Raw genomic sequence first — 15,658 nt, forward strand, 5'->3', positions numbered from 1 at the left:
TGAAAAGTTGGACGTTAAAGTAGCCTTCAAAATTCCTTGCTCACATCAACAAACGCTAGGTTACCCTGAAGACAAAATGTTAGAAAATGAAGTGTCGTGAATACATGAAATAAGTTATCAGGACCATGACAAAAAATAATATATCGGTCAGACTAAGCAAGACAGTAATACTTGTTTCAAAGAACACGTAGCTTATATCCGATTTCAGAATCTATTGTTGCCCAATAAGCCTTCGAGAACGGCCATAGAATAGATGTGAACTGTCTGGAATTGTTGAGAGCGGTACATGACACTAGATTCTTGGATGTTTTCAAAGTTTTGGAGACTGCAAAGTGTTCATGTAAACTGTGAACAGTGACAAAGGTCCTATTCCAAACATTTCATTGCTAACGTCTTTATGAATCACTGTGGTGAAATTCCCAAAAACATTCATGCAAAATTTCTACCTTAAATCATTGATGTGTGAAACTGAAAGTATACTTAGATATAGAGTCCCATTATAGAGTCAAGAATAAGGTTACTTCATCTCCTGAAGACGCCAACTTTGTTCATGAAACTTGAAGGAAGAGTATTGCAGTTTTGGTAATTGGGAAAAGTGCCTTTATTAAAACAATCGTTGAAGCATTAGAAAAATAGTTGAATATTACATTACAAAATGATACCGTCCACAATAAAGTACTCGTAATTTCATGTTTCAAATTTTACAGGCCAGTTTCCGGGACTATACCCGCCCCTGCCAGTAGCCACCCCCTGTATAAAAGCAATCAGCCCCAGCGAAGGATGGACGGCGGGCGGATCGACAGTTATTATAGTCGGAGATAACTTCTTTGATGGACTACAAGTCGTTTTCGGCACGATGCTCGTTTGGAGCGAGGTAAGATTTTATGTGTTTTGGATAGAAAGGAAATGGCGGGCGGATAGGGAAAACGACTTCGAAAAATAGACGGCCTTCTGTGAATTTTATATTTTCAATAATGGACCGTTTAATGTTTAATTCACAAATGGTTTGACGCTCATTAGGGTCTTGAGTGATTCATGAAAAGAAAATATTTTTAGTTTATTGATATTCCAATGTCTGGGATTGAATTAAATAACCTACTGAAAATCTATACGTGCTGTCATCCTGCCATTATTCAAAACGTTATGGATGATATGTAATGTTAACGAAAACGGTACTGATGATATGATAGGACAAGTTTATCCAAACTTGTCTTTTTATTCAACATTCTGAGCTAACTTTGCTGTGACTCTAAATATTGAATTCTGCTACGGGTCTTTTAGGTATAAGTATCAGAACAAGTAAATATTAATTTTGAAATTCTCATTTCTTTCTGAATATATCTAGACTATTGAATTGTTTTGTTTGACATACAGTTCTTGTGTGAAACAGTGAATTTTCATAAACTCTTTCAGCTCTTTATGTAGAAAATATATCGAAAAGTCATTCATGATCCTCCACCATCAGTGGCAGATGTAACCTTTGAACTATCCTGTCTTAACAATAACAACTCTGGATAGGAAAATCTATGATATATACCCTTTTAAAGTCACTTTATTGAGGTGGAAATCAGAACGACCCCTCGCATTATCGGCCTATTTCCTTAATTCCCAAATTAGGTAAACTTCTAGAAAAACTGGTCAAGATAACTGTATTTCTGTCGAAACACAAAATCAGTATTAAAGAATAGTTTGGCTTCCAAAGTGGCAGCAAGGCATTATTGATGCAATTTTTTCACTGATGGAAAATGTTTATACTGGAATCAATACTGGCGAGGTTGCTGCTGCAGTATTTTGCGATTTTTCGAAGGCTCTCGACTGTGTGGATCACGAAATACTGTTGCGGAAGCTTCCCTACTAGGTTTCAGTAGAGGAGTGATACTGAGCTGGTTCAGCTCATATTTGTCAGGTCGTAGTCAGATAGAGGAAACAACCCATCGCTTAGAAATTAGGAAAATACGTAATGGTGTGCCTCAAGGTTCAATACTAGGGCCAACACTGTTTTGACAAGTATAAATATCCCAGGAAAATTCACACGATTTGCAGACAATACTATCGTTTTTTGGCAATCGGACAATGCAAATGATTTAACTAAAATCATATCCATCGATATGATGAAAGCAAAGAGTTGGTGTGATTCAAATCGTCTGTCTCTATATATTTGAAACACTATCATAGTAACTTTCAGATGTGAATTTGACAATATACCCATTGGAAATGACATCATTGAGAATAAAAGTAGCTTAAAATTTTTAGGAGTACATATGGATAGAAAACTAAAATTTGGTTTGTCAACTGGTTATTATGCAGCCAGAGTAGTAGCAAATGAACATGGTTTAACAGCAGCTAAACCTGTTTATTTTTCTATGGTGGAATCTCACCTGAGATATGGAATTCCATTTTGGGACGTATGTAGTAGTTATCTACTACAAAATATTTCAATTTTTCAAAAACAAACCGTAAGATATACGTACAAATCAAAAAGTACAGACTCTTGTAAATTACTATTTACCACTCATGGAATTCTAATAGTGATTTTTTTTATAATGGAAACAGTGTGTTTAGTTAAGAAATATTTCAACGAATTTCAATCCCCACCAACCCATTATGTGACAAGGCAATCCAATAATCAACAACATTAAGTTGCCAATACCACTGACATCAGTCATGAAGGATTCCATTGTCTATAATGGTTGTAGAATGTTCAACTACTTGCCAAAGAATGTAACAGAAATAAAGTTTTTACAATGCTTCAGGAAGGATGTGAAAGATTTTTTAAGTGATGGACCATACTAGTTATAATATACAAGGATTTTATAATGATATTCTTTACAGTTTTTATATATACAAAAAAAATTTACTAATTTATCATTTCCCAGTAGTTTTTATATATACAAACTGTTTTTTACAATTTATTTATTTTAAGGTACCTCGTATGACTTTTATGTTTTTATATATACAAACTGATTGTATGTATTAAGCGAAATTTGATCAATTCAAATGCACTCTGTTTTTTCATAAAAACTGTATTATAGATTGAGTGAAACTATGTCCACAAGATTTACTCTTACGATAATAAAGTATATTCTCTCTCTCTCTCTCTCTCTCTCTTTCTCTCTCATATATGAGAACGACAGAAATTCAGATCACGAATATCGAAGCAGATTCCGGTATCACTTTTGCCTACTTGCAGCGGAAGTTGCAGAATATTGAACGACAGTCATTTTTTGTGGAGAATAAGAAACTTGATGTGGAAGTTTAGCTTTGTTTTGGTCCGTTTTTTGGAGCTCATTCATTATTGAAATTCGTGAAGAAAGATGTCTTTTCCTACTCACGTTCGGACTTTGAGCACTGTTGAGTTCAACAATGCATTCGTGGTGGAGCCAAACACCACTAATAAGACGTGTAGCGAGATGGTGGAACACGAAGATTTTGTTCTTGAGCTCTAGTTCCGTTGCACTGGTGGAAGCTCATTCGGCGGTCAATTTCAAAGCTTGATTTCACAACGAACTGTCTTTGAGTTTTTTGTCGATTCCATTAATCTCCCATCAATTTTCTAACATGGCAAAAAATTCCTTTTACCCAAATTCATATCTAAGAAGAAATTACTGAAAATGAGCTACATATTAGAGTATACTGAAGGTATAAGTATTCAGAGTCAATTATTTTAATGAAAGCTAGAACTGCAACCCCAGGCGTAGAATAAATCCACAACAAGCACTTTTCTCACACCCGAACTACAACATTCTTCTCAACGAGCGTTTTACCAACCAAGTTGGTGTCTTCAGGAGATGAAGACGCCAACTCACGACGCGCGTCGAGAAGAAGGTTGTAGTTTTGGTGTTTGGGAAGAGCTTGTTTTGAATTATTATTTCGATAAAAAACCAACAGAATCTCATTTTTTTTTCGAATGAAATCCTGTAAATTTTTTTAAATAATTCCATAGAATATGCAATACGGCGATACTATGACGGTACTGTGCAAATAAGTTTGTTCAATTTCCAAACGAACATTCAAAAATGGAAATTTTCCCACCATATTGAATTTGGTGAAAAAATTTCCTATGCCGCCATTTTGTAAGGAAACGGGCACTTGTATTATGACGTTGAAAAGAAAATCTAAATCCTATCGAATGGCCAAAACAATATACGGGGTTTTATTGAAAATTCTTGATAAGAGTTGAATCGAAATAGGTTTTCTACTGATTTTTTTTCATTCAAAGTATCGGCTCCAATGAAATATACCTCCAATCCATATTTCTTACCCCAGAAACAACTGAGTGTTGGGAAAATGTCGTGATTATGTGAAATTTCTAGATTTTTATAACTCTTAAATAGTTTTTCCTCCAAAACTTTTTATATATTGTGATTTTTTTCAAGTCACATCTGTTTCAAATAATTTTGAAAGAAATAAATAAAAAGGAAGAATAATAAAGAGAATTAAAATAAGTCGGAAGTAAACGGAATTGAAAGGGAAGAAAAATGAGAGAAAAAACATTAAAACTGCCCGAAACAATTTGTAGAGAAAGTCATAATATTATACCATCAGTCATAACATTATATCATGTCTAGAGAATATTAAAGAAGAACAAGTGAGACGTAGATCAATTCAGAAACAAAGAGTGTTTGTGTCTTCTATTTATATTTATCCTTTACTCTATTGTCCGTCAGAATTTTTTCTAAAAATGAAAACAGTGAATCATAGTAATCGAAATCCGTCAATTCAAATACACTATCATCGTAACTGCTTACCTAGAAAACTTTTGATTTCAGCTAATAACACCTCATGCGATACGAGTTCAAACACCACCAAGACATATACCGGGCGTAGTAGAAGTTACGTTATCATACAAGTCCAAACAATTTTGTAAAGGAGCACCAGGGCGATTTGTTTATGTTTGTGAGTACACGCCAATATATATTTTATCACCAGAAAATTGTGACAATAATTTTATTTCTTGTCAAAGAAACTCCATACCTCTGAGCAACAATATGAGTATTGTTGATTAATAATTAATTTGATACACAACTAAATATTCCTAACAATTTCTCATTGTCCACAGCCTTGAATGAACCCACGATAGACTACGGTTTCCAGAGGCTACAAAAGCTAATACCGAGGCATCCGGGGGATCCCGACAAACTACCAAAGGTAAACAATTATTTTGCTCGATAGGGTATAGATCTGGAACACCTGATATTCAATGAAAAATTTTTTTCAGGAAATAATACTCAAGAGGGCAGCAGATCTTGCAGAAGCGCTTTATTCAATGCCACGCAACAACCAGCTATCCTTGTCAGCGCCAAGGTCACCTACGATGGGCAACAACGGAATGACGTCGACGTTCAATGCTTACACGGGTCAACTGGCGGTCAGCGTTCAGGACAACGGAAACGGTCAGTGGACAGAAGGTGCTTGTCCTTCCTTGCTTCAGTTATTCCCTAGTAGATGCTAGAATAGTACTCCTCTCAATGTTTGTTATGTTAATTGATTTATTCCGGTGAATATATTTCCTTCTCATGTTTGTGTTGTACTGCTCTCCCTTCGATTTAGTTTAACTTTCTGTTATTAACTTCATCCAGTTCTCTTTTTGAGGTTACTGTCATAATATTAATATTTCTGAAGAATTACTTCAATGCAGCAAGTTCAATTTGTGATATTGGAACTGGGTTAGTACACAGCAGCACATTTTTTGTATATCAAAACTCTGAGTTCATTATACTTTTTCTTATAATGAAAATGGAGAAATATTGATAATCCAGTAAAAAAGTTTGACCTTTCACGGCCAAAGAAAACGATATCAAAGATATTTTCTGGGTTTTCAGGGTAATATTTATTAACATACTTGTTTCAACTGAAACGTGTAAATTAATATTCTACTCGATTAGTGACTAAACTCTTGTTTCGAGAAAATATATCGGTAGAATTATGTTTAGTTAGCACGTAGTTGAAATAAATATTTGAAACAATATGTACTAAATATCATATGCTATAATACATACTAAATATCATTTCAAGTTACATATATGAAAAAATCAGCAATGAATTTCAAGAACGGCAGAAAACAGTAACTGCACATTCAAACATAAACAACTGACGAAAATTTAAATAATAATGAAATCAAAAAAATACTTTTTAAAAAATTCATATGAAGTCTATCGTTGACAAGCTTGAAGAAAAAAGAACTGAAATAATTTGTTTGAAAAAGGTGACGTATAAGTTTATAACTATAGAGGAAACGACAAAGAAAATGACAACAAATCTAGATAGAATAAAAAACTGGATATTGATAAGGAAATGTTTCTCCACATCACGTACTGAAAAGAATATGGAGAAATATACTAGTCCCTTCTGGAGAAAAGATGACTCATAAATTTGAAAATATCAAACTTGACTTTTTTTTATCTTTTCCTTGAAGATGATCACTTTGTGAGCTAAAAACATGTCGAGGTGTTAGAATAACGGTTTGGTGTTGGGAAAAAACTCCAGTAATATTCACTAAACTATAATCATCTTCAAACATAAAAATGTTGTTCATTAGGCAGGTGAAAACAATTATCTTTATTCTTATATCAATTAAAAAAAAATCATTGCCTGACTATTTTCAGATATTAAAACAGCTTTGGATACTGAGAATCACTTTCACATAAGCAGTTTTGGAAACCATTCTGATAATTATATTCAGTATGTCATAACTGAAACTAGAGAACTATAGAAAATATTCCAGATTCAAAGTTTCACAAGACTCAATTCTGGCTCCATTTTGACTTCAACTATATAAAATCAACATTTGAAAACGAATCGACTGAAAAACAAATGTTTAAATGAAAATTTTCAAATACTTCATACTTATGATGCACTGCTACATATGCTACATATGCTAGAGATTTGTCGAGTGACATAAATATTGATAGACCTAAAGTCTATCAATTGTGAAAAATCTATATTTTGATTGAATTCAATTTGATAATCTAACATTTTTTCAATTGGTGTAATTAGTAAATAGATTTTTTCCTAACATTTTTTTTTATTTTAATTTAAATAATCTTCTTTATTTTTTGAAGGAAGTTTACCTATAACTGAGATTCGGCCAAATGTCAGTAAAATAGAAAATATTCCCAAATCTTTTGATAAAACAAGTGGGAAAATTTCAGAAACATACATGAAAAATGACTAAAATAAATTATGAAATATGAACAGACCAAATTTAATTTCATATAAAGAACATTTTATAGCTTAACAGGAATAGTAAAAAAATCATTATGCATAAAAAATGCCGCCGATCTATATCAGCTTTAATAAAAACCCACCTGAAGGGGTTATTTCAAAATTGTAATTTTTCTTTATCGAATAATAATAATTTTTTCTCTGAAACAGAAACAAAACTCCTTTCTTATATTGTTATTTCTTAGATATAATATAGGGTGTTGTAATTTGAAAAATCAAGTAAAAATGTCTCCGAATTTTGATTTCCCTGGTATTAGAAATTTTTTTTTCAAAATATCGTTCGATAATGAACAAACTTCATTTTCAATAACTCTTCTATTGAGTTTTCGTTGAATACACCAATGGTTGAATAAATTAATTTTGGATATTTTTTTGGAATAACTTTTAAACAGTTCGGTATATACAGCGAGATGATACGATGAAATAGCAAGGCGCTATTTTCGTGGTATGAAGTTGTTTTTGGACTGAGTAATATAATTATTGTGATATTTCTCGAGCAACAGTACGTCGCTTTTATCTTGAGTATCAAACTTCATTTATCGGTATTTTCATTCAATTGCCTTTATTGCATGTCCTTTGGGAATTATTCTTCATTAATTCACTTTTTCCAATAATTCCCACATATAAAACCATCAGGACTTGACCCAACATAAAATTTTCCACAGCGATGAATATTTTACAAGGTTCAACCCTTCTTTAATTTTTTTGAAGCAAAAGGTTCATGTTCAGTCATATATTTTATATTTTCATTTTACAATATTTTGCAATATTTTGGAATTTAAATTGCAAACAGGGACCATTGAAAAATAATTGATATCATACCTACTGCGCCTCAGTTGAGGAATTGACTATGCCGCTGTGTGCTAATTCATCTATTTTTTCAGTTTAGTTGGTGTTATACTGACAATAGATTTTTATCCTAGGGTTTTTCTTTTAGAAGACTATGGGAGGACGCAGAGCAGTAGCGTGTCACCTCGGGGGACCGGCTACTGTTCAAACGCTTCTACCCCCCATTCCTCCAACGGTGGTGGATCGTACGTCGGCAATATGAATGGCTACGGAGGTGCGACGCCTACTAGCACAACGTCGCAGCTCTCCAACATGTTGCCTGGTTCACCGTCGGCAGGGATTTTCAACACCACACCAAGTGAGTCTCATTATAGCAAAGTATCAGAAGTTTACAAACTTGTACGGCTTCATCTCTGAAATAACAAACGATAAATAAATATAATAAACTCAAATAGTAGCTGAAATACGTCTACTACTAAGACAAGTAGCTTATTGGTTCGGACAATAGGTAGATTTTGTTTACATACTCGTAAAAATTAAAGTGGTAATGTTTCGAATGGAAATGAAATATAAATGAGTATTTTCAATTCAGATGAGGTATTGAACCAAAAGTAGTAATTCCTCATTGCTTCCTCAAAAAAGTTAGAACTCAAAAGTGTCTAGCCCAGCTAGTCAAATAATTTGTTTTGAGTAACAGTATAACATATCTGGAGTCGAATGAAAGTTCACGTACGGTTTTTTTAAAAACCTATATCACCCAGTATGTTTTCATTTTGAACCAAATTTCGAAATACTTTCTGTATTATCCAAAATGGGGAAGAACTATCTTTGATACAATGCTTTATCTTCTTTGATGTCATATTCAAACCAATTTTTTTTTACTCTGTGACCCTCTCAGATGATAGTTTTATGTTTTCCGGAAATTCTTTTCCATGACAAGTACTCACCTAGGCAGTATTTATACCTCAATTCAAATCATTTCAATGAGCAAGATACATTTTAGAAAACAATTATCTCCGACATGAAATCTCGAAAAAAAATCCGTACACCTAAAACTACCTTGAGTCTGAAACAATAAGCTACTTCTCCTAGTAGTAGAGGTCTTCTGTCAACTTTTTGGGTTTATTCTACTCATTTATTCAACGTTTTTGGTTTCAGAGATGAAGCCTTTCTGGTGAGACATCGGGGTTTCACTGGAAGGATCTACAAAATCTTCCTCTTCCTTGTGCCATGTCCTTTGAAATATTTTTTGCATATCAAATCATTATATTACATTCTGATTTTCTATTCTGCTCTGAAGTTTCCTCTGAATATACAGGTCTGCATATTAGTAAGTGAGCATACTAGAAAACTGGCTATTAATCAAATCATCTAAGGGAATAATTCATTCAGGCCAGTCTCTACTCATTTGATGGCTAACACCTATCAGAAAACAACTACTCCTCTGGCTAATACCACCAAGGGCATTGAATTTAGAGTAGGGATCTCGTGAAAAGTAAGTCGGGAGAAAGGGAGTCGGCTGAGCTATGATAAAGTTGACTACTCAAGAGTACTTTCAATTGACTCAAGATTTTTGTTCCGTTGAAAGGCAAAAAAACAAAAATTTGGAAATGATTCCTTTGTTGTGGTTGTATTTTCTCTGGTTGCAGCAAATTCCCATTTAACATCAACAAATTGAATTGGAGTCAGAATTCCTGATAGTTCCGGTAATTCAATGATAGCGTGAAATATGATTTTTCATTACGCCCCTGGTAATAGTTCCAATGTAAGCAATATTCAAAGTATCACAATTGATTTTTGAAAACTTGGTCAACATTTCATTCTCGGTTGAATTAACGAAAAATAGAAGCAAAATTTTAAATTTCATTTTATTTTTTCAAAAGGTATCTTAAACATTGAAAAGAGAGAAGTCACATATTCCAGAAATCAATAATATTTCAGTGAATTTTTCAAAAAAATCGAAATTCCTTCAGTCACATAAAATTTTTCTTGAACTCCAGAAAAACCTCGCGGAAAATAAAGGATTGGGATACCAACACATTTTAGGTGTTTAGTGCTTTATTTTTACTAATAAAGAAGTATAGAGACATATTGCTTCCTGTATGATTATCAGGACCTTAGTATAAAAATGATGATGTTTTGTGACATTACCGAAACTTTCAGAATTATGGGAGCCGATTCATTTCAACGTTGTTATATGAACATTGCAATGAAAAATACTGTTCCTATTCAGAATGTCAAAGTTGAAGATAAACGACACTCTGGAAAATTCTTTAAAAAATTTCTGATAATCAACTTCCGTGACAAAATCTAAATAGATTCACAATTTTTCAGCGAAATAAGGTATAACCAATAATAGCAAATGAAATTTTCTGATTTTTCCAGTATATTTTGTAAACCAAGGGAGCTCAAGTCGATTTTTCAATCATCATCTAATTGTCCTCTGAAATATGCAACTTAGACATAGTATAATACCTATCTCCTACCATTTACGAAATCCCCATGCATAGACTCGAATCTGAGTAGTTCTGTATTTTCCTATCTTCCAGTATTATCATTTTCATCAATCTATTATATTTCGAAGGGAGCAAAGTTGTTTATTGATAAATTTTTTTAAATAATGTAGGTACCCAAAGTTCTGATACAACTCCACAATCAAATAATATCACTGGCTATTTCTGATATTTCAGTTTCATAAATATAAAGTTTATAAATCAAGAAAACAAGTAGACAATGGAACCATAACTAGAACGATAGTATTAGGAACTAAAAGGACTATAATAATGAAAAAAATTATAAACTTTCATGTCCGCCTTCAAATCAACAGGTTTGTTATTTCCTATTATTGTATTTAAAATGCAATAAACAGTAAAAGTCAATCTAAAGTTCACAATTTTTCCATTAATATGTTTGTTATGGAAATTATTCTTCTTTCAGTTTTGTAGAATTGATGCAAGAAGCAATATTGAGTTTTAATGTGAAATTGTCGACAATTTCTAGGCGTACCTATGTATGTATACAAAAAAATATTTCGGAAATATTTATCCTGTATGAAATAAATACTGCAGAAAATATAAAATTATATAATGCATCTATATTGGATCCCATTTCTATTTCTATTGTTATTAATTATTTATTGAATTACATAAAAACTATTGAAATTGGAATCATCCTATCAATTTTGTTTTTGGATTTTTAGTTTCCTCCGAAGCGAATCATTATCATCTCGGACCGCACTATAAAAAACAAGACTCCCCATCGCACCGAGATAAAAGCGCTTTCGCTCCCGTAATTCGGGGCAGCGAAACTACCCCTTTGCACCCCTCCCCGGCATTATTTCAGCATCAACCCGTTACAGGCTGGCACTACTTGGCTGTGCAGTGTTAGTATATTATTTTATTATCGTTTACGTTTTGTTTTCTCGTTTTGCTTGTTAAGCTCGTAATTAGTTTATATTTTACTCCTGTTTTTGTTTGGTGGTGGAGTTTGTTTGTAGATGTAGAAAGTGTGACGCTGTAATAGTTATTTATTTTGATATTTTCCGGGTGAGCTGTTTTTCATTCGCTTCAAAATACGATTGTTTCTATTGACAACATTTCATTTAATAGAAAACCACGAGATGAATCATGTAAGCATCCTATCTGATAAAAGTTTATAATAGATAAAAAATAAAATTATGATACCCTGGAAAAAAATCCGTAAAAGGCATAATTAGATTATTGCCATTATTTGATAACTAACCGCTGTAAAGAAGTATTTGGCCTATAAAAAATAACTACGTACATAAAAACTTCCTGATAGTGTTTTCTGAAAAGTGAAAATCTCACATCAAATAGTGTTTTTTGAATACGGTGTTAATACTGTGGTTATGTAACTGTGCGACTATCGTTTTTCTATGTGTTGAAAAAAATTCTCTTTACCTTTCTCAATGTAGAATAACCAAGATATATTATTTTGTTTCATAAACATTTTTAATAATAGTTTTATCGCTTCGACTTTCACTGAAGTTATAACCTCAAAATTTGCTCCACATCCTAAAACGTTACCATCATGTATACATATTCTGATTCACAAAAAACAAAAGAAAACATTCAAAGATCATGTGAAATGTTTGTTGAACTTTCAACCCAACTCTTCAATTCAGATGTACTGATATCGTGTTTGATTATCTTCTTCATGAATATTTTTTAATACATTCCCTAGGAAATGAAATCTTCGTAGATAAATTATTCCCATTCAATAGTGTAAACTCATGGAGGGAGACTATAGTCACTTCTCCCCATATTACAGAGGCGCATACTATCGGAAATGTAATATGAACTTTGTAGTTGCACGAAAATATATTGTATTAATTAAAGTATCCTTTTTTTCAGGAATGAGTCTAGTCTCCTCACCTTTTGCATCGATGAACCCTTTCGCACTGCCAACTTGCAACTCGCAGGCTTATGGTTCCCCTGCTCTAGTGGGTTCCAGCAAGTAGCCCGCGGTTTGTGAACACAGCCCTTCGAGCCAGGCCAGCCCTTTGTCGTCACCGCATGACGTCAACAGTGCAATATACTCCGAATAACGCGTACCAAAGACCTCTTGTGTAGTTAATCGTATTGAAATGGGTGTTTGGAACCAGCTACGGGAAGCTGGTTGTTTGAGATACTTTGATTTCAAATATTAATTGAAAAACTGTTCGACTTGTTGAGATCCAATTATTGGTAATGCATTGTTGAACTCAACTGTCTTTGAACAATGAATTTGTGTATGAGTTAGCTTCGATATCTTCCTTCACTGATACGACATCTATGGATTCAAAAAAAAACTCAAAGATTAGTTACCTATAATAATAGAGTGCCGACGGCAATACGTCGTGATGTTTCAGTTCTGAAATTGATACACTAAATGAGAAATCGTTTTCCATTCCCCTCTAAAGTCAACAAGAAACTGAATGAAAGATAGAATTCGATTTTTTATTGAGCGATTATTGTGAAAAACTGACACATAGACTTTTTCATCTTGGATAATCAAGATATAAGTTTCCTATGGCAAACTTAAATGGTGTCTTCGTGGTGGAAGATATGTGGGCTCATTTATAACTAGATAACTTGCTTTTCAGCTTCAAATATAAGGAAAAATACTTCCAATAATAACTTGATAAACTTTTCGGAATTCAAAATATTCACTTCAAATCATGGTCTCACACAGTAGGAAATGACAAATTCCTGGCAGAAATCATCGAAGGCTAATACAACAACAAATATTGTATTATAATCAGCAGCAGTATCTTGCTGAAAGTAATGTCCTTCATACTATTTTTATAGTATCACTCCTCAGTGCGGTAGTCACGTCTAGTACTGGACTGATATTTTCGACATTTTACCCATGATATGAAACCTCCTTCCTAGACGGAATACAATTTCTGCTGCTTGATGGTAGAGAAGCACCTAAATTGATTTCTTTTTATGAGTAGTACAATGTTCATCGTATGGGATTAGTCATCAACAGGGATTTGCCATATGCATTTATATTTGCATAATTTATTTCATTGGTTAATGTATCTCTCATTGCCACAGTCATGATTGATTTATTTTATGTTATTTCCATCAATGAATTATGTAACGCCTAGGCCAATTTGTTCGGCTCATATAACATTTTCCACTCAGTTTTATAAAATTAGTCAAAGTATCCGAAACTCCCATTTTCCAAAAACCCGTACAGTGTATACCGAAGGTTGATTTTAATAATAATGGCAAATGTTACTCAACTTCACTGAAATAATTCTGAAAATGAATAAATAAGAGGATTATCAGTTTTAAATGGATACTCAATGAACTGTGATCACTTGATACTTATGAGATAACTAACAGTAAGTTCTTCCACAAAATATTTTGAAGCGTACGAAAAAATATTTTCTGGAGAAAAAATGGTATACGAAGTCAAATATGAAAAGGAATTATGTCATAATTTCCACTTGGTTTGTCCTCGTATATCTGTCGATGAATCTCGTCATATCTATATTATAACCAAAAATACATATCGCTTTAGAGCTGGGATTTCTAAATAACAAAATACGATGTAAATAATTGATGAAATGTACAAATCTGTAAAGTAACATGGAGGTTACACAACGACAATTCTATATATTTTGTAAAATACCATATCGTAGTGAGTTTGTTTCTGTAGAACTGTAAATAGTAGTTTATGAAAAGCAATGTAGCGACGAATACAAATCGGTTTCATCTATTTGAAGAATACTACCAAGTATACGAATAAATATTCCTACACAAAATACAAACTTTTTTAGATACATTTTTCATCAAAGCAAACAAGTGACAGACTTGGTTTCAGAATTACTCTTCGAAATATACTCACGATTAATATTGAGTTGGCGTGTATAATTTGTAAATAGTCTCACTTACTGTTATTTTATTTTTCAATATTGTTTTTTATTGTGTAAAGATTTATTTCGTTACCTATGTGATTTCATCGAAGGTTTTTTTCGAATCTATGGATGTATATTAAAATTTATAATGAAAAATGTATTTTATTGTGGCAACCTGATACCAGCAGCAATTATTTTGTTTATCTCTCTCATCAGAGATCAAACATCCTCACATCAGAATGCTGCCTGAATGATTGACGTCATAAGACTGTTTTGGTATACCTTCTATTTTGGTTTTTATAAATGATCTTTCGAAATTTAGTTCAGAAGCTTCCATTACTATTATTTATTTGGACAATACTAATATCTTGGTTCTCAAGCTTTTATACCACAATTTAATTCAGTCAATAATTTCCTATGGTCTTGAACAGTGAGGCATATCAGTTAAAGCTGATGAAGTTTTTGTTATTCAGAAAAAGATAATCAGAATTCTGGCTGGTGCATTTTCAAGTGAACACTGCAGGCCAGTATTCATTCGTTATAGTCTTTCAACAATACCTAGTTTGTATATCTACCAAACTCTGCTACATATAAAAAACAACTTTTCAATTATTCCAAGAAATGAGCAAATCCATGAACATTTCCTCAGAAATAACTCTCAACTACTACCTGATAGTAGATTGACAGTATCAAAGAATCACCCCATGTGCTTTGGGGCAGAGCTATATAATAAGCTTAGTGAGGACATTAAATTGAGTCGCCTTTAAAAGGCGACTCAAGATTTTTCTATTGTAAAATGCATACTACTCTGTGAATCTTAATTTGAATCCTCATTTGATTGTAGCTCATTAACTTTTTTTCTATGTATGTTTTATGTTTTATATTAACTTTTTATGTTTGTTTGACCTGTTGAATCAGCCAGTATTTCATGAAGATGTTATTTTTTTTTGTCTGATGTGATTGTGAAGGAAAACTGATTTAATAAATGTTTGATTGATTGATTGATATCAACACATGGGCTGGAGAGTCCCGGTCCCAAAAAGAAAACGCTTTTTTTTGTTCAAAATTGCCTTTATTCATCAACGAAATCTTCATCAAAAGCCAAACAATCATTCCAGCGTCGCTCTAACATTTTCTGCAAATACCGAGATGAAAATGTATTACAGATATTTGTATTGAACTTAGTACTGAACTGAGTGGGGTCAGCTGGTAAATGGGTATACAACTTGAGGTCCAGTGAATTTCTAGTTTATTCAGCGGTTGTCTAATTTATCT

General features: G+C 32.8%; 1 protein-coding gene across 5 annotated transcripts in view; it reads left to right on the top strand.

The window, feature by feature from the left end:
- kn (EBF transcription factor knot) overlaps positions 1–14,505 on the top strand; it is a 190,995-nt gene extending 176,490 nt beyond the window's left edge. Inside the window, exons 10-16 of one of the 5 annotated variants that reach the window (XM_074177260.1) lie at positions 708–874; positions 4,770–4,896; positions 5,060–5,148; positions 5,219–5,408; positions 8,162–8,371; positions 11,213–11,395; positions 12,387–14,505. In XM_074177260.1, the coding sequence (XP_074033361.1) occupies positions 708–874; positions 4,770–4,896; positions 5,060–5,148; positions 5,219–5,408; positions 8,162–8,371; positions 11,213–11,395; positions 12,387–12,388 (968 nt within the window). In that variant the 3' untranslated portion in view covers positions 12,389–14,505. Of the gene's footprint in view, positions 1–707; positions 875–4,769; positions 4,897–5,059; positions 5,149–5,218; positions 5,409–8,147; positions 8,372–11,212; positions 11,396–12,386 lie in introns of those variants that run through there. The other 4 variants (XM_074177261.1, XM_074177263.1, XM_074177264.1 and 1 more) reach the window with 4 other exon arrangements.
- The last annotated feature ends 1,153 nt before the right edge of the window (positions 14,506–15,658 follow it).

This window comes from Leptinotarsa decemlineata, unplaced genomic scaffold (genome assembly GCF_025532065.1).
Source record: "Leptinotarsa decemlineata unplaced genomic scaffold, Ldec_3_MD MMD2_tig00002974_RagTag_RagTag, whole genome shotgun sequence".
NCBI classification, from domain to species: Eukaryota; Metazoa; Arthropoda; class Insecta; order Coleoptera; family Chrysomelidae; genus Leptinotarsa; species Leptinotarsa decemlineata.